The sequence below is a fragment of the Anolis sagrei genome, chromosome 3 (genome assembly GCF_037176765.1).
Source record: "Anolis sagrei isolate rAnoSag1 chromosome 3, rAnoSag1.mat, whole genome shotgun sequence".
NCBI classification, from domain to species: Eukaryota; Metazoa; Chordata; class Lepidosauria; order Squamata; family Dactyloidae; genus Anolis; species Anolis sagrei.
In genome coordinates, this window is record NC_090023.1 from 222,602,757 (window position 1) to 222,626,018 (window position 23,262).

At 41.5% G+C, this 23,262-nt stretch overlaps 1 protein-coding gene across 1 annotated transcript in view; it reads right to left on the reverse strand.

The window, feature by feature from the left end:
- The window catches only part of C3H3orf70 (chromosome 3 C3orf70 homolog), a 38,521-nt gene extending 18,711 nt beyond the window's left edge, over positions 1-19,810 (reverse strand). Inside the window, exon 1 of the mRNA XM_060768049.2 lies at positions 19,463-19,810. Within this exon, the coding sequence (XP_060624032.1) occupies positions 19,463-19,673 (211 nt within the window). The 5' untranslated portion in view covers positions 19,674-19,810. The remainder of the gene's footprint in view (positions 1-19,462) is intronic.
- Positions 19,811-23,262: the final 3,452 nt, after the last annotated feature.

A 23,262-nucleotide genomic window follows, 5' to 3' on the forward strand; every position in this document is an offset into this window, starting at 1 on the left:
ATAGGGTGAGCTACAAATAAAGTATTATTATTATTGTTATTATTATTATTTGGTTGTGTCTACACACTAAATTTTTTGTGTGTCAGTAGCGACTTGAGAAACTGCAAGTTACTTCTGATGTGAGAGAATTGGCTGTCTGCAAGGACGTTGCCCAGGGGACACCCAGATGTTTTGATGTTTTACCATCCTTGTGGGAGGCTTCTCTCATGCCCCTGCATGGGGAGCCGGAGCTGATAGAGGGAGCTCATCCACGCTCTCCATAGATTCGAACCTGTGACCTGTCGGTCTTCAGTCCTGCCAGCACAAGGGTTTAACCTACAGCGCCACCGGGGGCTCCACTAAAGAATTAATGTACTTTGACACCACTTCAATTGCCATGGCTTAATGCTAAATGATACTGGAAGTTGCCATTTTAGCTTTCTCTGTCAAAGAGTGCTGGTGCCTCACCAAACTACAAATCCCAAGATTCCATAGCATTTGGCTACGGCAGTTAAAGGGGGGGGGGGGACCAAATGGCATAATTCTACAGGGTAGATCACATTTTACTCGAACTGTGCTCCTCCAGATGTTTTGTGCTTCAGCTCCCACAATTCCTAAGCTGTCTGGGATTTGTGGGAGCTAAAATCCAAAACACCTGGAGGAACAGAGTTTGAAAAATGGTGGTGTAGATGCACCCTTTGTCATAAAATAGCATGTAGGTCAGAAAAGGCACCATGGATAAAGGAATCGGTTTTCTGTCCTGCTTATTTAATACCTTGAGAGTAGGTCCACATTTCCCCCTCAAATGTCTACTACATTTTTTAAAATTTTCCTTGGAGATTTTAAAAATTTCACTGGAGGAAAGGCCATCCCCTGATAACTTCAAATTGGCATTCTTGAATTTCTAATGGCAACTATATTAGCCTGAGGCCTATGGTAACACAAACCAGGTACCTTAATTGAAAAGCCATATGATAAAGTTTTCAGCTAGGAGTTCTCAAGCCCCTTGGGTACAGAGTTGTAGTTAAAATTCTCAAACACTTGGTCGACTAGGAGCTGCGGTGACTGAATGGGTTGGATGGACTGCTGGCCTTGAGGTCGGTGGTTCTAATCTGCGAGACCAGGTAAGCTCCCGTCTGTCATAGAATCATAAAGTTGGAAGAGACCTCATAGGTCATCCAGTTTAACTCTCTGCCAAGAAGCAGGAAAATTGCGTTCAAAGCACCCCCAACAGATTGCCATCTAGCTTCTGTTTAAAAGTCACCATAGAAGGAGCCTCCACCATACTCTGGGGCAGAGAGTTCCACTGCTGAACAGCTCTCACAGTTAGGAAGTTCTTCCTAATGTTCAGGTGGATTCTCCTTTCCTGTAGTTTGAAGCCATTGGTCTGCGTCAGCTCCAGCTTCCCATACGGGGACATGAGAGAAGCCACCCACAGGATGGTAAGACATCCAGGCATTCCCTGGGCAACAACCTTGCAGACAGCCAATTCTCTCACACCAGAAGCAACTTGCAGTTTCTCAAGCCACTTCTGACATGAAAAAACAACTTAGTCTACTTTGTGAAGTTCAAAATAATATTCTGTCATTTTGTTAAATATTGAAGTTTAAGCATGACTGGTAACAGTAGAAACAAAAAAAAGTATACGGCAAGAAGAACAGACATTATAACCACAGCAGTATGGGCCAAATAGAACAATTCAACACCTTTCAATTTTTTCAATAGTTGACATATTTGTGTGTCTGTGGTTTAAGAAAATCAAATCTTTCAATTAATTTTACAAAACCAGACTCTCGGACATTTGAATTGCTGCCTACCTATTCAACCCATTCTTGACCTCAGTACCTTTATTTAAATCAAAGATTTTAGAACTTCCCCTCTTAATTGTGAGATTAGAGACTGAGAACTGCCACACGGTGTTCTACTTCAATGATAAAAAGAAATTATTTGGACATACTCTAAAAATAATGAGAAAATCCTGTCAATGGCTGATCTCCTGCCAACGGGCACAAGTGAACAGGCCCATAACCCATGTATTGACAAAACCTTCAGATGACAAATGTTATCGGATATTTTATTAGAAGACATAAATCAAAGTTTTGTAAAACTGTAAGTGCTCAATGTGCGTTTCAAAGAAGTCAAACTCAAATCTAATATGTACTGGACCATTTCTCTTGTGTATCATATTATTTAGTTCCATCAACTTCTTATGGGTTTCAAATAAAGGTCTTAGTTGTCAGTAAGGCATAATATACAAGTAAGCAGGCAATCTATGGGCCTCCAAGTCACCCTCAAATTCATAATTTGAGCAGGCACATGACTCCAATTTTGTTTTCCATTTCCAAGAGTAGAACTCCTCCATTCATTTGTATAGTCTTTTGAAAGCATATGATGTCAAAAGTCATTAGCATCCTAGAGTAATGGATTCCATAAATTAATCATGTGCCATTTGCTCACCCGTAGCTTATGTCAGCCAATCAGCATCTACTTTGTGAGTGTTCACCTTTGGACCAAAATTGTATCAATGCATTATGCAGATACCAAATAATTAAATACTGTCAAAACTGGTGTGATACTTTCTCTGATCAGATTTCCTTCCTAGCCCCAGTATTCATGGCTTTGAAAACAATGCACATCAATGAGTATCATCAAGCTGAATTAATAGACCTGGGTCCATGCTATCAACATCTACACACTTAAATATTCAAACTTTATTATAATTTCGGCTCACTAGTTATAGCAAGAATAAACCAATGATGCAGGTTTGCATAACTGTAGGTCATAAAACTTTTTAAAACATGTATACTGGTTTTACAGGATTTTGGCATTCTAAATCCAAAAACCACCTGAAATAGTTCAATCAATTACAGGGTTTTTTTTGCAGCATGCTTTCACATTTTCAGTTTGAAATAAAATGAAAATGTGAACCAGCTAGGAGCTTAAGATCAGCTGGGGAAGACCTGCTCTAGGTCCCGCCTCCTTCGCAGATGCGTTTGGCGGGAACAAAAGACAGGGCCTTCTCAGTGGTGGCCCCTCGGGTATGGAACGCCCCCACCCCAGGGATATCAAATTGGCCCCCTCCCTCCTAACATTTCGAAAAAGAGTTAAAACCTGGCTTTTTGAGCAAGCATTTGCAAATGTAGTGTAACAGGCTAATTTAGATCCACTGAATGATTGGACGATGTGACTGGAAAATGATTTTAATTGTGAGACGCTGAGGACTTTTGTTTTTGTTGTTTCTACTGTTTTTATATGGCTTATATTATATGTTAAAGTTTTTAATTGTGTTTTATGTTGTTGGGGCATTCATTGCCGACTGTAAACCGCCTTGAGTCACCTTCGGGCTGAGAAAGACGGTATATAAATATAGTAAATAAATAAATAAATGACTGAATGAAATTCACACAGAAATTAGTAATGAAATTTCTGAAAGAACTATATACTGTGCTTTATGTACTATGTACTGTGGTTCTGTGTTTTATTGTATTTCTCAAATTCAGTGTATAAAATACTTTAAAACAGCTGCAATATTTTAAAAAAAATCATTGCAGGCCTGAGTAATAGAATATTAAAAGGTCAGAAGATCGTCTAGTCCAGTGGTTCCCAACTTTTGATCCTCTGGGTTTTCTGGACTTCAATCCCACAATTTCTAACAGCTGGTAAGCTGGCTGGGATTTCTGGAAGTTGAAGTCCAAAACACCTGGAGGACCAAAGGTTGGGTACCACTGATCTAGTCAAAAGCCCACTGCTGTGATCGGATATAATAAAAGATGACATTTGTACACTTCTGGTTTTTGCTGAGGAAATAATGCTTATGAGCATGCTATGTTAACTGAGATACACCTGTAAAGGGTAATATATAATTAAACTTCCATTGGAAACAGGGCAACTGCAGGGTACATCTGAGGAATGTTCTATCTCTGGTCTCTCTGGACCCACACAAGGCCACTCACTACCCTTTTCTCAAAGCTGATATTCTGGTCATTAGTTTGTATTTTTTCACTTCAAGTCCTGTTTGGATGTGTCCCTTCATGATTAATTAGAGATGGGTACATCTTGAAGGTATGCATGGTTCCTAACTTATGACCATCCTTGCCATAGAAGTATTTGGGAGATGCAAGAGATTTGTGGAGGCTGGACGATGATACAATTCCACCTTTGCTTAGAAAGCTTTGTTTACAACACAATCACATTAGAATCAGCCCTTCTAATGACATTAGAGTCAGATGTTGACCACAGAGTAATCCTAGAGGACCCAGAGATTCCTAGGGAGAATGGTCCTACAATAAGATGTTGTGGTAAACATCAAACAGATGTTGATCATTGATTTGTGCTGATGGACCTAGGCCACATGTACACTGACAATTTAGTTGGTGCAGATATGGATCATCCACACAGGGCTGATCCGAGGTAACACGGACCCCATTTTTGGGTCTGTGTACATCAGCTCCAAGAAATTCCTGTAGACGTTTTTCCACTTTCATGGAGGTGTTGTGCCACTAACTCCTGTGAATGTGGAAGGCTGATTGTAGACTCCAGATTTGTCAGTAAATTCTGCATAATGTCTAACAGCAAACCTTTTTACAATTCAAATCCACTACTTCTTTTCTAACCTCAAAGATATTCTAGTTTCTAGCATAATTGTTAAAAACAGATAAAGCCTTTTGCAAGTCAGTAAATTCAAAAGTAGTTCTGGGAATCAGTGCCAGCCCATAGACCAGTGGTTCACAACCTGAGGGTCCCCATGTGTTTTGGCCTACTACTCTCAGAAATCCCAGCCAGTTTACCAGCTGTTAGGATCTCTGGGAGTTGAAGATCAAAACATCTGGGGACCCAAAGGTTAAGAACCACTGCCACAGACCAAGCTAGTGGGTTCCTCAAGTCCAGAGTGGCAGGCTGGGGCATATTTCCCGGCCATAACGGGGACTATAGATTTCAAGGGTTTAAGGAAAGGGAAGAACAAGGAAATATTTCTTGAGAACCATAGAGCTGGGAGGGACCATAAGGACATCCTTCCTGAGATCATAAGACTCATAGACTTTGAAGACACCACAAAGACAATCCAACCCTTTGCCATGTGGGAACACAGTCACTTTTCAGTTGCAGCATCGCTTCTGAAATTTGAAACCTCAGTACAATTGTCTGTTATTGAAAAAAGACAGATGTGCAGAAAAACTGAAAAATCATTCCCTCCCCAAAGCATATAAACTTGTGGTAAATTAAGATTTATGTTACAATGATTGATGGAATCATAGGAGCATAATGTACAAATTTCTGTTTATCCTCCCCTCCCTTCTATTTCATATTCTGCAATCAAGTCATCATATCCATGACATGACTATTTCTACTAACTATTTTAACGGGGTTGAATATGACCTCAATCTGTTTAGATTAATCACAAGAGAACTGGCAACTTGATTACAAACCTTTAAGCACCTATCCCAAGAGATGTAATCTGATTGTAGAGAGCTCTTTCAATATATCAAACAGAAAATCTAAAAACACGTTCACGGAGTTGGATGCAAAATTAAAAAAAGGCAAGATGCAAACAAAATGCTACTTTTTAACAATGATCTTAATTTATCAGTGGAAAAGATTAAGAAGAGATGCAGGTGGCACATAACACTGGGTGAAGACTGAAGAAACTACCACCATAACTCAACTCCAAGTGCTTCAAGCTGGATAGTAGGAATAAATTTCCTCCAGTGAACACATTACCAGCTGATGGTCTCTGGCTTGTGTAACCAGGTCCCTGCAGACCTTAAGTGTTTATCCAGCCTAGAAAAAATCTGAAGACATCATCAATTAAAACAGTTTCCCATATACAAAATATCTCATGGAATCACAGCTACTTAGTCCTCAAAACATTCCTGCCATGTAAAGGTGATATTGCTGTAGCACAATTAGAAAATCATTAGGCAGATTTGGTAATGACCTGCTTCTATTGTGTTATTTACTGCCCAAGAAAAAAGAATGGATTGATTTTTTTTATTTCAGACAAAATGCTCCATTAGAGGTGTATAAATGCAGCCTTATGTTCAAAAGCAGAAGTCTGCTCTTCAGCTGTTTTTTCCCCAAGGTCACCCAGTACAAATAGGTCAATATCAGATAATATTTCAAAAAGCTATTTCATGAGATGGATCATGTGTGGGATGTTGCATCCTGATGCTTTGCATTTGCAACGAAAAAGACCCTTAATTGAAAAAAACTATTAGAGAGCTCTGAAGCCAAAATCAATGCTGTGCAAAATTAATCCTTCTGTGTGGAAGCATGAAGTGAAGGTTTGCTTTTAATCCTTCATATTGTTCCACATCTGTTCATGCTTGCCTCTTGAATAAATCAGGCCTCCCTTTCCCTTACTCTGAACATAAAAGAAGCAGGTGTCAGCTGTGAAACGGTTAAGGCATCATAGCTGGCACATTCAGTTTGCCTCCCATTAGCAAATGTGTTCATACGTCAGGACTGTATAATATGTTCGTTGTAAGAGGATGATGAGGGGATAACATGACTCATAAACAAATCTTTCAGCCACTGCAGAGGAACCCGGACGTATGAACTGGTACTCCCATGATTTTGAGAAGAAGCCAAAAATTTTATCAAGAAAATGTAACATTACAGAATGGTCACATGTATGGCTAGCTGCAGTATTGGATAAACCAGGAGCCAAAATCATTTTAGGTTTACCATTTTTTAAAATAATTTTATTTGGCTTGTTTGTTCCCAATCTGCCCATCTCCATAATGCAATCTCTTTGGGGAAAAGAAATACTACTATTTTAAAAGCCACTCTATGTCTATAGGACAGAGTGGGAGATAAAATAAAGAAAATTTAGAATCTTTTATCTGAAATGCTTAGAATCAGAAGTATATTGGATTTCAGATTTTTTTTATTTTGGAATACTTGTATTTCTCTCTATAGATATAGATATGCAAATACAAGAGAATGGGATCCAAGTCTAAACATGAAATTTATTTGTTATGTTTCAACAACAACAATAACAACAACAATTTATTATGATTTATAGATCCATCAACGAACAAACAGTTGTTAAAAATTACCCCATCTCATTGTCCAAAATTAGAATATTTCTCAGCCTTTTGGCTAAGATCATGTGCAGTATCTGATTTTAAGTTTTATATATACTCTATACACATAGCCTGTAGGTAAATTTTATACACTATATTGTAATACTTTTGTGCATTAAGTTTGTGTACATCATTATCTCAGTCACCTATGTGGACAATTTTGGATTTCGGAGCATTTTAGATTTCAGATTTCTGGAGGAAATGCTCAACCTGAAATAACAAAGCATTTTAATAGCACGATAGCTATATTTACACAAAAAAGGAAGAAAAGTTGAGGCCAATGACTTCATACAGAATGTCTAGTTCACACCATATTACATGGCAGCAGGTACATATTGTCGGAGTTCAACCCAACACTGCCTAAGTTTCAATGAGAAACAGTTCAGTTAGCTTATAATAGTTTGAGGGTTTCCCTTCCCCCATTTCTCCTGAATGATAGTTGGAAAGTATCTATTTTGTTCTCTCTGTGTGTTTCTGCTCTCATTCTTTAAAATGGATACTTTCTACACTGCAAGCCTTTTAAAAATCTGCCTTCAGTTTCTTACATCGGAGTATGTGCTGTGTGCTTTAAGATCTCTCTCTGCGTGTGTGTCAGAGAAATGTAGTGACTAGTGTTTTTTCCCCTCTCTTTGAAACTTTAGAAGAAACCTTAGAGTAGCTCAGACCCAGTTCTTTACCATGAAGGAATGTAGTTAGTTCTTTATTATTGTAAATAAACCTTTTGTGACTTTTTAAGATTGGACTCTGCATCTTTGCCTGCCTAAGCTCTAAATTCTTTACAACCACATCACACGGCACTTCATGCTCTGCATGCTGTGAGCTCATGCTCAGCTATAGGTATCCTGTTTGTATTCTGGATACTCTGCTTATATTTTAGGGTAGATTTCCCTAACACATATGATGTTCAGCCAACGGAAAAACTATGCCAGTAATCCATATTGTGGAGTTTAGATCCATGGAACTAAAATATTCCCCACACAGACAACTGGATCCATTCTAAGATATCATTAAATAGAGTTTTGGAAACAAAGCAATAACATAAATGTGTTGGAAAGCATTCCAGAATAAATCCCCAAAAGTGAGAATGGGAAATCTTTGGCTTTCCAAGTGCCCATGTATTTTTATTCCCATCGTATTCGACCACTTCCCAACCTGACTAGGCTGATCGAAACTGGAAGTTCAACAACATATAGATGCCTAGTGGTTCCCTCAGCAACATTATGAAAAGTAATTCTTCCTCATTTGCTAGTATGCCATTGACAAATGTGTGTGTGTGTGCGCGCGCACACACACACACACACATATATACATACACACACATACATCCCCAGAATTGAAGGATGCTGTGTAGGGCAAGAAATATGCTATTTTATAATGTGTCTGTGAATAAGCAAATTCTAATGATGCAAGCAAGAAATCTACATATATCTTATATCTGAGAAATTGATTAGCAAAAAAGTAGCTACGCAAACCAAATTAAAAATTATTTCCTGTCTTCACACAGTCTAGATCCATCCACAAAGTCTTTTCCCATTACCCATTAAAATGCAATATTTGAATATCTCAAATTATGAATGTTTCACAGCTGTTCACCGCGTTTTCAAAAATATATACAATTGAAGCATCTGGAAACAATATACAAAATTGCTACCAAAAAAGTTACTTTTAAGTCAAAGTTGATAGGTTTCGCTGTCTGTACACAGTAACTGCTTGTTCACACATGTCTGTGGTCAACCAAGGTTACACTTCCCAGATGCAAGTACAAAGAAGAACAGGTTGAGCCTGAATTGACATGCAACTTAACGTGAAAAAATACAGAGGAAAAAGCTTCTTCTTGAGCTTCTTGAGCTCTAAGTTTGTTAAGGCTGAAAGTTCTGCTTCAAAATAACATCACACGTACGTTGAGTATGCTTTATCCCAAATGATTGGAACTAGAAGTGTTTGGGATTTTGGATTTTTTTCCAGATTTTTTAATGCTTGTATTTGCACATATGAACATACTAGAATATTTTGGAGATGGGATCCAAGAACAAATCAGAATATATTTGTTTCATATCTACCTTATATACATATTCTGGTAATAGTTTTATATATCCATAGCCTGGTGATAATTTTATACATAATTTAAAGAATTTTGTGCATGAAGCAAAGAGTTTGTACTTTGATGCATCCAAAAGCAAAAGTATCACTATCTCAGCCAGCCATTTGGATGATTTTGGAGTTTGGAGTACTCCCAATATCGGAATTTCGGTTAAGGGATGCTCAACCAATACTGATGTATTAAGAAAATGGTTCTCATTTTGTAAAACACTATCTTATGTAAATAACATAAATCAGAGGCAGTAAGGCTGCCAGTTTATTGTAATCCAGTAGTAATGCACATATGTTACGATTATCTGCTTCTCACATTTGAATGTTGTAAATCATTTCATAGCTAAAAATATCTGTAACTATGCAATGTTACTATGAGAAAACAAGGATGAAACTGTTTATGTGTTAAATTAATAAGAAGGTTCTTATAACTGTTTGCATCCATCTCTCTTGGGAAGTGATATTCAGAAAGAAAGGATAGCGCTTAAACTAACGCAAAAATATTCACTCATAGAAATGGAGAAAGTGTGAGAAAACGTCATTATACTGTGATCATGAACTATCAATTTTAATTGAAGAACAAATTAATTGGCAAGGCAGTCCAGAAAACCATGAACATATTCTCTACGACCACCACATTCTTGTTTCTTCTTCCTTGCTTTTTGTTGTGTATGGCATAACCTTATTAATACCACTAATAGCTTCCCCCAATACTATCTTTTTTCCATCTACTTCTTCTTGGTCCCAGTTCACAGTGCAGGTTATTACCTATAAAGCCCTAAATCAGTGTTTGTCAGCCTTCCTAATTCCTAGTTCCTCATGTTGTAGTGACTTCCAACCATAAAATTATTTTCATTGCTACTTTATAACTGCAATTTTGCTACTGTTATGAATTGTGATGTAAATACCTGATATGCAGGATGTATTTTCATTTACTGCATGAAATTTGGCACAAATACTCAATATGCCCAAATGTGAACACTGGTGGAGTTTAGGGAAAATAAACCTTAACATTTGGAAGTGTAGTTGCTGGGATTTATAGTTCACGCACAATCAAAGAGCATTCTGAACCCCACTGATAGAATTGGGCCGAACGTCTTACACAGAACCCCATGACCAACAGAAAATACCGGTACTATGTTTTCTGATGGTCTTTGGAATCTCATCTGACACCCCCCTTGTGACCCCCCTAGGGGTCCCAACTCCCAGGTTGAAAAATGCTGCCCTAAATTGTTCGGGCCCTACCTATATTCATGACCACATTCCACCCCATGTACTCATGAAAGCATTAAGATCCGCCAGGGAGGCCCTCCTCGCAGTCTCCCAAGCATGGTTGATGGGGATGAGGGAAAGGGCTTTCTCCGTGGTGGCCCCCCGGCTTTGGAACGCCCTCCACAGGGAGATTAGGCAGGCCTCCATACTGTCCTCCTTCTGGAGAGATCTGAAGACTTGGATGTTTAAACGAGCCTTTGAGAATGTCTAGCCCCAATGGTCCGCAATTAATGAGACAGCACAGCACTTTCATCCCAGGCCCTTGTTCCTTGGCTACAATTTGCACTATCCCATTTCCTTGTCTTGTTTACAGTTTGGTCATGTTTTACCGCAGTTGTCACCATAGGTTATTGGGTGTATGTTCTGAGTTTTAAATTGTTGTTTTATATGCTATTGGTTTTACTTTTTGCATTGTGCGGTGTGTTCATTTTATGGATTGTTTTAGGCACTTTGTGTTATATGTGAGCAGCCCCAAATCCCTTCAGGGAGATAGAGGTGGGCTACAAAAATAAAGTTATTATTGTTAATGTTATTCTACTTCCTCCACTCCATTTCTTCATTGGAAAAATCAAAAATCCAAATGTCAAAATCAAAACATCCACTGGAGAAAAATATCTCTAAAAAGTCAGTATATAAATACCAACACATTAGTCATATACTTGACACTTATAAATAGGACCTGCCCCACAAATGGAAGATAGCTGCTTGAGACTGCTTTAACCTCCTCTCCTGACATATGGGAGATGATTGTAAAAAAAAACAAACCCAGTTTTAGCCAAGACCAGACAGCCCAATTCTCAAAATCATGTTTTGTTGCAGAACTAAAGCTCCAAGGTAGGCATGTTGGCTTTAAAGGTCAAAACAATTTCCCCAAATTTCAGGCACTTGTTATGTACAGTTGTTTATTTTTAAAAAACAAATAAATATCTGGGATAGAAAACATCCCAACAAACTGACTGCATTTCTTCGCATTCCCTTTTTGTTCTAGTCAACCTAATGTGCCAGGACAAAAAACACATCGTGTTGATTTTTGGTAAAGCATAGTGCAGTGAATTAGAAGAGACATGCTCTAATTGTAGGTTGCTTCCTTTGGGAAAAACTGAAATTGCTCCCATGCGGGAGGAGGCACTCAAGATCACTGGGGTCAGGAAATGTCCTACACTACAAAAAGTCCTTTTATCCCAAGTACACCTTGTGCCAAATCTGAGACAGAGCATAAGAAGCTTTCAACCTCAATCCTCACCTAGCAAGTATCCACATCAAGAAGACACTTTTACTTCTGAGATAAGTACCAGATAAGAAAACCAGTAAAGTTGCAGCACATGTGGAGAATATGCTTGCACGATCTACTGCAGCATAGAAAAACAGTAATGGCCTTCATTCGGAATAATTTATTTTAGGGGAGACTATGTTCCTATTGGGGTAGAACATTGTCCCATAATAACATGGTGTAGTATGTTGTAGTAGTGGTATGAGGATCAGACAACAACCAGGGTTTCATTTCCCACTCAGCAATGAAAACACTCTGGGTGATGTTGGGCAAGTCACACACTCTCAGACCCAGCAAATCCTATGACAGGTTCACCTTAGGGTTGCCATGAGGAGGGAATTACTTGAAGGCACACAACAACAACAACAACAACAACAACAACAACAACAACAGGCCTTTGGAAAAATAACATTTCATTCCTAATTTCTAGGATTCAAAAGAAGGTTTTCATTCTTACATCTCTCCACATTTGTGAGTTTGCCTATCATGGATTTGATTAAAATGTTCTCTCTATAAGTCTCTAAGCATGCCAGTGCAATTTCCACTGGAAGGCCCCTATAGAATTATACTGAAAGACTATGATATTCCTTGAGAATAGATATTCCTTGGGATATTCCTTCCCTTTAGATCAGTGGTTCTCAACCTGTGTTTCTCCAGATGTTTTGGCCTTCAACTCCCATAAATCCCAACAGCTGGTAGACTGCCTGGGATTTCTGGAGTTGTAAGTCAATGCACCAGGGGACCCACAAGTTGAGAACCACTGCTCTAGATATTACCTGAGAAAACACTTCTATAGGAATCTCCGAGTCCTCCAGCTGGAGGTGACCATAAAGTCATGTAGATTCCTAGCAATTTTCTGTCAGGTTAAATATGTAGCTTTTTAAATTCATGTTTTTTTCCACGTTCACAGGGGTCATGCACCCCTAACCCCAACGTAGAGAGCTAACTGTGGAAGGTTAACTGTGTTAGCTTTCAAAATACAAAAATTGTGCTCATACTTAAAAGAATACTCTCCCCAAATTGGTATTAGAAAGAAATGTTACCTCAAGTGAATGCTTGTTTTTCAGTTATGAGTATTATGGCCATGTTTGATTCTGCACACAAAAACGCTATTTAGAAAATGGGTCAATTTGACAACCTTCAAAACAGTGGGATTCTCACTGTGGTCAGAAAATGTTCCAGAACACAATGCAACTCTTTGTAGATAAGCGGTGAACCAAGACACTACACAAAGGCTCCTATAGCCAATACGGTCTAAGCTACTGACTGACAGCAGTTTTCCCGGCCATTCTTGGTGTGCGTGTGTATGTGTGTATTTGTCTTCATATTGCCTATTGACTTATGGAGACTCTATACATTTCATAGAGTCTTCTCAGGCAAAGGAGCTTCGGAAATGGTTTTGCCAGTTCCTTCCTTTGAAATATAGCCCACAGCTTCATATTCACTGGTGGTCTCCCATCCAAGTATGAACCTGAGCCTACCATGCTTAGCTTCCAAAATCAGACAGGGTGTAGTTTCTATCTTCTTCCTAAATGCCTCCAGGGCAGACATGGGCAAACAGCCTACCAGCTGTTAGAATTGTGGGAATTGAAGTAAAAAAAACACCTGAAGGGCCGAAGTTTGCCCATGCCTGCTTTAGGGTGTTCAGGAAAAGGGCATAAATTAAATCTGAGACATTCTGGATTCAACATGTGTGCTCTGATAGTGAGTTCCCATAAATTAAATCAACTTAAATCAAGAAATAATTTTCTAAGATCAACAGAGACACTCTCCGGAACACCTCAGCAAGTGGCAGGTTCAAATCAGGAACCTCAATCAATGGCCGATACCAAATGAGAAACTCCCCCCTGGGCACACAAAAAACTGTGTGACTTGGAAGGCGCTAAACAGACTGCACTCTGGCACCATGAGATGCAGAGCCAACCTTAAGAAATGGGGCTACGAAGTGGAATCCACGATATGCGAGTATGGAGAAGAGCAAACCTCAGACCACCTATTTATTTATTTATTTATTTATTTATTTATTTATTTAGGCCATTTCTACCCTGCCCATCTCATCCCCGAGGGGGGACTGCAATGCAACCTGAGCCCTGCCACATGCACAATTGAGGACCTTCTTGAGCAACACCAGAGGCACTCCAAGTGGTCAAAGGACATTTAATAGTATACCAAGTCTGCAAACTGTGTTTTGTTTGATTGCTTGTTTTTAATGTAATACAACTGTTTTGATTCGCTCCTGACATGATAAATAAAATAAAAGTATTGGGATGTGTTACTGTTGTATGCCTTTAGGTCATTTCTGACTTATGGATGCCCTAAGGCGAACACATCATGGGATGCTCTTGGCAAACTATAATGGGCTTTGCTTTTGTCTTTCCCTGAGTCTAAGGGCCCGTCCAGACAGTATCTTTATTGTGGTAACTCCCGCAATAAAGAAGGGGCTGTCCAGACAACGTTAATTAGTGGATTTATTCTGTGCCTTCTTGGAAGGTGCGGGATAAATCCACTACTTCCAGTGTCTGGATTGCAGTCCAGGGCCTCCAGATGTTCTCACAGGCAAGTCCCGCAAGAGCATCTGGACATCCACTCCAGAAAGTGCATGCTTTCTGGGGTGTGTGGGAACAAGCTCCCAGGAAAATCTGCCTTTCTAAAACGTGGATTCTCCTGGGATAAAGACCTGTCTGGAACCGCCCTAAGGCAGTGTGACTTGTTCAAGGTCACCCAGTGGGTTTCCATTGCTGGATAGGGATTCTAACCCTGGTCTTTAGAGCTATAGTCCAATGCTCAAACCACAACACCATGCTATCTCTTAAATAGTTTTGAGTAACCTGTATTAAGGATCTTGGATCAACTCAGAATCAGTGTATCTGCCATACAATCTAAAAAAAAAAAACAAAAAACAAAAAAACCCTGAAACACATTGACATATCTTGCTGACAATATAAGCTTCCATTCCAGGGCAAACGGCAGCATCAGAGAGAAAGGTGACTATGGAACAAGATGAAAAGCTTTACTCAATCTACCACTACAAATGTCTGGTCTGAATCCTGATACACACACACACACACACACACACTCATCACTGCTGTATTTTAAAACATACAACCAAAGCCACACAAATACAAAGCTGTTTTTTATATCCTTTCTACTACATTTCCCCTACCTGAATTCATGAGAAATATCTCAAAAAGCAATGTTTTTTAAAAAACTATATATGCAGAGCTCTGTGATTTGAGCTCTACGCTTGGTCTCACTTGGGAGTATTCACAGTGAATGCTTCCACAAAACCTTGTCTTACAGAAACCCGGTCTTGATTTTAGAGAAAGCATCATCTCATGCTGTGATTCTGGTGCTGTGAAGGTGGAAGAATCTACTCAACTTGTGAGATTAGGAGGAGTAAAGCAGCAGATGCAAACAGTCTGAGCAGTGTGTTTTATGAAAAGGAATGATCAGAGAGCACTAGGTTAGCACTGCATATGAATCATTAAAGCTTTAATGGAACGCTGTTTCACTCGGCAACAGCCTCATTTTCTAGATGGACACAGCAAGATGAAAACAGAACCTGCACAGTTTAAATAGTGACAGCTAACAGATTATAACACAAAGATTGGGGAATCATAAGGATGTGTGTGTGTTCCTCCTAAACATGTCCTTAATCCCAAAATATTGTGTGTCTCACTGCCCTTTGCAATACTGTAGTCCACTGCTAAACATTCAAAACAATATAAAGGTTAAAAAAAGCAGAAATAAGCAAGATCAAACATAATATATTTAAATAAGAAATGCAAATATTCAGGTAGTAGTTTAGTAGCAATTTTTTTCGTGGGAAGGCAGTTTCCAAGTGAACCTACTAATTTAGAAACTGTATATTTCAGAAATGGATTGGGAACCATAATAATTCCTTTCCTAGAACTGGGGCAGAAGCCCAGCCCACGACACCCTGTGAATGAGGAGGAAATCCATGGAGACTTGGCTAAGAATAAAAGCAAACTGAAATGGGAAATTGTCATGCGTTTCCTATGCTGAAACATGCCTCATGTTTTTTCCAGTATTCAGTTCTAGATATTGAAATGTCTATAGAAAACAACTGAGAAATGTTTTGTGACTTGATCCATAAACACACTGTTATTGGATCCATACCAACGGTAATAAAAAGTGGGAGGAAAGAGTGCATCCATCACACATTTTCTTCTGCATGGCCTCCCCTCCACTTCTACTCAGCTTAATCTATTAAAGGTAGAGGAGGTTTATTTTAATGTATTGTCAGAGCCCGGAAACAACCTAACACAACACACCCTAGCTTTATTTTAACTTGGAAAGAAAACAGAAACAAAAAATGCCTTTTTAAAGAGAAAAGAGGTTCAAATAAAATCCTCACTGCTTTCAAGAGGATGATTATAAGACAGCAATTGCCAGCTTTGTTAGTTCTGCCTCTTTTTTTGGATGGGAATATGAGGAACCTTTGGTTTTTCATGTAATAATGAAATTAATAATAATAATAAAACCATTGGCTTTTTAAATGACTATTACTTGCACCCAGCATTACTCCTTAGAGAAATCAGGACAGTCTGGCTCACTGCACACGATCTGAGAGAAAAACCGCCCATCCCACCGGAGGAGCATTTCCTGTCTGAACATCTGCATTTGCAGAAGGAAATCTACAACTCCCTATAGCGGACTGAGAGAGACAGGAGAGGGATTTCCTTCTTTGACCAAGGAAGGGGATTCCAATGACACAAAGATTGGGCGAGGGGGGTTGATGTGGGGAGGACTGTTACTCTGCTAGCATTTCAGCCCAGATCATTTGCTCTCACTTCGTTCCAACGCCATACGGAGCCAGCCCAGCTGAGCCCAGCCCTTCGCCTGGCTCTCTTCACTACAGAAAGGCAGCCACGCCATCAGCCAGCCAGCATTGATCCAGCCCTCAAACCCTGGCTCTGGCCACTGAAGGGTGGGGGAGGAGGGGGTGCTGATCCTTTCTCCATACATCCAAGTCCAGATCCAAACCTGGTTCTGTGTGGAAATGGGAAACCTCCTCTGGGAACAGCTGCACGCTCCCCCCCCCCCCCATACCAGTCTCCAGCAGCTCTGGACAGTACTCTGCAATACCCAGATCTTTGGTGTGTGCACATATTATAATATGATAATATTGTATTGTCTTATTGTACTATTTTATTCTTTATTTTATTATTGTATTCTTTATTTTATATATACTTCCTCCTAGTTTGGAGGAAGTCAGCCACGTCATCAGCCAACAAAAAAATAATAAAGCCAGCGGACCTGATGGGATCCCTGCTAAAATCTTTACAGTCACCAATGTATCCATGAGATGCAGAACCAGTCTTAAGAAATGGGGTCACAAAGTGGAGTCCACAACATGCGAGCGTGGAGAAGAGCAAACCACAGACCACCTATTGCAATGCAGTCTGAGGCCTGTCACATGCACAAGGGAGGACCTTCTTATAGCAACACCAGAAGCACTCCCAAGTGGCCAGCTACTGGTCAAAGGCCATTTAGTATAATGCCAGTTTTTAAAAATGTACTTTGTGTTTTAAAATACATTACAACCATACCCTTGGTTTGCTTCTGACATAATAAATAAATAAATAAACCTACGTATCCACTACCAAGACACTACACTTGGACAATGAGGGATTGTCTAAGTATTTTATTTTATATTGTATTATATTATAATCCAAAGAGTTCTCTTTTGTAAGAATACAATACAATATTTTTTGTGTGTCAGGAGTGACTTGAGAAACTGCAAGTTGCTTTTGGTGTGAGAGAATTGGCTGTCTGCAAGGACATTGCCCAGGGGACACGTGGAAGGTTGATATTTTACCTTCCTTATGGGAGGCTTCTCTCATGTCCCCACTTGAGGAGCTGGAGCTGACAGAAGGAGTTCAACATGCTCTTCCTGGATTCGAACCATAGACCTATCGGTCAGCAGTCCTGCTGGCACAAGGGTTTAACCCACTGCACCACTAGGGTTTCCGAATACAATATAATTATATTATAGTTCTAGCCATCCTCTGCCATACGTTGCTGTTGCCCAGTCTGTGTATCTGCGCATATGTTGTAATGTATTTTTTTTTTTGGCTTTTTAAGTCTCTTCCGCTGTGTTTTTCAGTGTTTTATGAGTGATGGTCACTCGTTGACTTGATAGGTGTATCGTGTCCAAATTTGGTGTCAATTTCTCCAGTGGTTTTTGAGCTATGTTAATCCCACAAACTAACATTACATTTTTATTTATATAGACTAGCAGTCCCTTGCCACGCGTTGCTGTGGCCCAGGCTGTGTATATGTGTTTTGTGTGTGTATATATTTGTGTATATATGTTTGTTTGCGTATATATACATGTGGGTGTATATATGTGTGTATATATATGTATACATGCATATTGTGTATATGTGTGTGCATGTGTATATGTATATATATGTGTATGTATATTTGTGTGTGTTTGTGCATATATATACATGTGTGTATGAATGTGTGCATATGTATATGTATATATGGTGTATTTTGGAGGTTTTAAAGTCTGTTCCACTGGGGTTTTTGTGTGTGTGTATATATGTGTTGTTTAGGGGTTATGGACACTCATTGGACTGTTAGGTGTATTATGTCCAAATTTGGTGTCATTTTGCCCAGTGTTTTTTGAGTTATGTTAATCCCACAAACGAACATTACATTTTTATTTATATAGATATTATGTTGTATTACATATAATCTCACTAAAATGAGCTCTTTGGATTGGATCCTGGTTTAGTCACAGAGGCAAGTGTTCTGGGAGAAATGTGCTTCACCACAGAATTATAGGGTCTTAAGACTTAGATGAAGCCCCCCTTCCAAAAGAAAGGCCATCCAGTCCAAACTCAGGCAGAAACTGCCCTTTGTAACATTGTAGTCCAGGCAGGCAGAAACACACAATCAAAGCCCTCCCGACAGATGGCCAGCCAGTCTCTGCTTCAAACCCTCCAACAAAAAGGCCATCCATCCAGGTGTCCCCTGGGCAACATCCTTGCAGACGGCCAATTCTCCCACACTAGAAGCAACTTGTGCCATCCATCCAGGTGTCCCCTGGGCAACATCCTTGCAGACAGCCAATTCTCCCACAACTTGCAGTTTCTCGTCAATCCTGACATGAAAAAATGTATTATATTCTTACAAAAGTGAGCTCTTTGTATTATAATATAATACAATATAAAATAAAAAATACTTACTTAGGCGATCATGTCTGAGTATGATGGCTTTCCAAATGTAGTTTCTCAAGACTCACACAAAAAGTCCAGCCCCATGTGGGAACACACAATCAAAACCCTCCCGACAGATGGCCATGCAGCCTGGTGGGATCTCTTTCTCTGCCAATTTGAATCCTAGTCTCCAGAGCAGGAAGGGAGAGGGGGATAAAAGCAAGTGTGCCCCCTTCCTCAATATGACACAGCCTCTCACGTATTTAAACCTGGCTTTGATACTATCTCCTTTCCTCAATGGGAGTTGGCTCCCAAGCCTTTGGTTAGTGGTAGCCCCAAGCTAGGCATGGGCCAACTTGGGCCCTCCTTCCAGGGGGTTTGGACTTCAGCTCCCACCATTCCTCACAGCCTCAGGCTTAAGCGGCTGAGGGGGAAAAGGAAGGGGCCTGAGGCTTTGAGGAATGGTGGGAGCTGAAGTCCAAAACCCCTGGAGGGAGGGCCCAAGTTGACCCAAGGCTGGTCCAGGCCCCTCCTGAGGAGCCCCCCCCCCACATCCCGCCCTTGCCCGCACTCACAGTGGCACCATCCCAGGTGGCAGCACCAGTGGAGTCGGAAGCACCTCCCGTGGCTGTGGGTGGCGCAGAGCGAGAGCCCGTCGCAGGGCTGGAAGTCGGGTCTCCCGGCGCAACTGCGGGCCAGCGCTTGAGCCTCGTCCAGCTTCTCGCTCTTCCCGGCCGACGAGGAGGAAGCAGAGGAAGGGGCAGGCGGCTCTCCGGTCCCGCTCATGCTGCCTCCTGCCTGCCTTCCTGCCTTCCTTGCCCCGCTTGCTTGCCTGCCTCCCAGCCCACCGTCCGCCTGCTCCCTCCGCCGCCTCAGCGCCACCGAGGCGAGGCTGGCCCGGCTGGCCCCGCCCCTGAAAGAGGAAGGAGGGATCCGCCCCGAAAGAGAGAGAGAGAGATGGAAAGACAGACAGACAGAGAGAGATGGATGGAGAGGCTCGGGTGGCACCGCCCTCCTCCGCCCAGAGAAAGGAAGGAAGGAAGGAAGGTGGGGGAGTCCCTTCCGAGGAAGGCAGGCAGGCAGGCAGGCAGGGAAATGACATCCTTCTCTCCTCTGGTCCAGTTCTGGCCAAAGGTTTGGAAGCCAAGCCCCATGAAAGGAGCCACTTAGGGAATGTTTATTTTAGGGAAAAGAAGGCTGAGATAGCCATTTGTGTTGGAAATTGCAACCTTCTATAACTGGGTTGTTGTAGGATGCTTGCCATAGATGCAGGCGAAACGTCAGGAGAGAATGCCTCTAGAACAGTGGTTCTCAACCTGGGGTCCCCAGATGTTTTTGGCCTTCAACTCCCAGAAATCCTAACAGCTGGTAAACTGGCTGGGATTTCTGGGAGTTGTAGGCCAAAAACATCTGGGGACCCCAGGTTGAGAACCACTGCTCTAGAACATGGCCAGATAGCCCCCAAAAAACTACAACAACCCGGTGATTCCGGCCATGAAAGCCTTCGACAAAATCTTCTATAAGCTGAAGGCTTTCATGGCTGGAATCACTAGGTTGTTGTAGGTTTTCCAAGCTATATAGAATGTTCTAGAAGCATTCTCTCCTGACGTTTTGCCCACATCTATGGAAACTGCCTTTTGTAACATTGTAGTCCTGGCAAGCAGAAACCCCAGGTAGAAACACACAAAGCCCACCCAGTCTGCTTCATCCAGTCTCCAGGGTTTTGTTTGTTTTTGTTTTTTTGTCGTGTCAGGAGCGACTTGAGAAATTCCAAGTCGCTTCTGGTGTGAGAGAATTGGCCGTCTGCAAGGACGTTGCCCAGGGGACACCTGGATGATTTGATGTTTTTATCATCCTTGTGGGAGATTTCTCTCATGTCCCCACATGAGGAGCTGGAGCTGATAGAGGGAGCTCATCCGCCTCTCCCTGGATTCAAACCTGCGACCTGTCAGTCTTCAGTCCTGCTGGCACAGGGGTTTAACCCACTGCGCCACCGGGGGCTCCAGTCTCCAGGGTAACTCCCAGGTATTTGGGTGTGCTGCAATGCTCCAGTGGGATTGCTTCCCAGGTAATCCTCAGAGCTTGAGATGCTTGAGATGAAAAGCACATGTCTGCATTTTAGATGGGTTCGGAATCAGCTGTTTTTCCCTATAATAGGTAATAAGAGCACCTAAAGCTTTGGAGAGCTTCTGTTCAACCATTTCGAAGGTCCCTGCTTGGGTGCTGATGGCATGATCGTCAGCATAGATGAAACTCTCCGTCCCTTGTGGCAGTGGCTGATCATTGGTGTAAATGTTAAACATTGATGGAGCAAGCACGCTCTCCTGAGGCGGACCATTCTTCTGTTTTCGCCATCTACTTATCTGGCCCTGGAACTCAACAAAAAGCTCCTGTTTTGTAGTAGATTTCCTATGAGATGGGTGATGTGCTAGTCCTCTGTGATAAGTTTTTCTCAGGAGAAGGCAATGATTTATAGTGTCATAGGCTCCTGATAGGTCTACGAAGACAGCTCGTGTAATCTGCTGTCTTTCAAAACCATCTTGTATGTGCTGAATCAGGTTCAACACTTGTGATGTGCAGCTTTTGCCTTTCCTGAAGCCAACTTGCTGAGGAATCAGACATGGGAAAGAGGTGCCACTTAAGGAAGAACTTCCCAATCTGCCGAGAGTGCTTTTTCTTTTTCTTCCCTGCAGGGGCTCAGACTGGCTGGCCCTTGGGGTCTCTTCCAGCTCTATGTTTCTATGGTCAAGCTTGCTTCTCTGTCCCTGACCTCTCATGCAACTCTGTGATTCTCTGCAAAGGCGACTGGTTGCTCGCCCATCACTCCCTCGGTGCCCGCAGACCCCATCTCTCAAGCTTCACCAGCCCTTGGGGTAGAAACGCAACTCCTTTTCCTGGGCAGGCCTTTTCTCTTTGGGTTGGAGGCTATTTGGTATCTCTTCCCCATTCCGTCCCTATAAACACTCCTCCACCCCGCTTTAGCCTCTTCCCACCCTTCTCTGTCTGGACCCCACAAATCCGCAAAAGATGCCAAATGCCCTGAGCAAGATGCCTTTTGCTTGGCTATCGAGGAAGATAAATGAGGAAACCCGCTCGCCTTGTTTCAAGGGAGGCTGTTTCATAAATATATCATGAGTGTTTAGAAGCGGAGCTCTCTCTCTCTATGTGTCTGGAGTTGGCATTTCTTTTTCATTGGATTAAGAGGCAAGCTAAGGGAGAGAAATCCATGCGTTTGTAGAAAAGCAATACTCTATAATGGCCTCCTGCTCTCTTGGTGTGATTCGCAAGCTCAAACCTCACTTTACTATGGCAGGCGTGGGCAACCTTGGGCCCTCCAGGTGTTTTGGACTTCAACTCCCACCATTCCTAACAGCCTTGGGCCCTTTTTCCTCTCAGCCGCTAAAGCAGATGAGTGGGAAAAGGAAGGGGCTTGAGGCTGTTAGGAATGGTAGGAGTTGAATTCCAAAACACCTGGAGGGCTCAAGTTTGCCCACGCCTGTACTAAGGTGACTTCTTTCCTCCTAATATCTTTACAGGCAGTCCCCAAGTCACAAACATCCAACTTGCAAACGACTCACAGTTAAGAACAGGGTTGAAACAAAAGGAAGAGAGAGAAATCTACCATCAGAAGGGAAATTCACTCCTGAAAGAATTATTATCATGGGGAAATGATGTCTCCACTGAAGCTTTATTACCAATCCTTGTTTCCACAACAAGCCATTTTTTTCAAATCCCAGTTACCACAGGGACAGAAAGTGGGGGGAAATCTTCTGAACAGGGGGTTGTTGTTGTTGTTAATTTGTTCAGTCATTTCCGACTCTTCATGGCCTCACAGACCAGCCCACGCCAGAGCTCCCTGTCGGCCGTCACCACCCCCAGCTCCTTCAAGGTCAATCCAGTCACTTCAAGGATGCCATCCATCCATCTTGCCCTTGGTCAGCCCCTCTTCCTTTTTTCTTCCATTTTCCCCAGCATCACTGCCTTCTCCAAGCTTTCCTTTCATCTCATGATGTGGTCAAAGTACTTCATCTTTGCCTCTACTATCCTTCCCTCCAATGAGCAGTCAGGCTTTATTTCCTAAAGTATGGACTGGTTGGATCTTCTGGCGGTCCAAGGCACTCTCAGAACTTTCTTCCAACACCACAGTTCAAAGGCATCTATCTTCCTTCGCTCCACCTTCCCCGAGGTCCAGCTTTCACATCCATAGGTGACTATGGGGAATACCATTACTTTAACAATGCAGATCTTCATTGAACAGGGGCACACATCGCAAAACAAACACCTCCAGGGTGTTAATCCTTCTGTAGGCTATCCAAAGTTTAAAAAATACATTCTTGGCTGGAGTTACACTTCAAAAATGTACTTTTTCCGACTT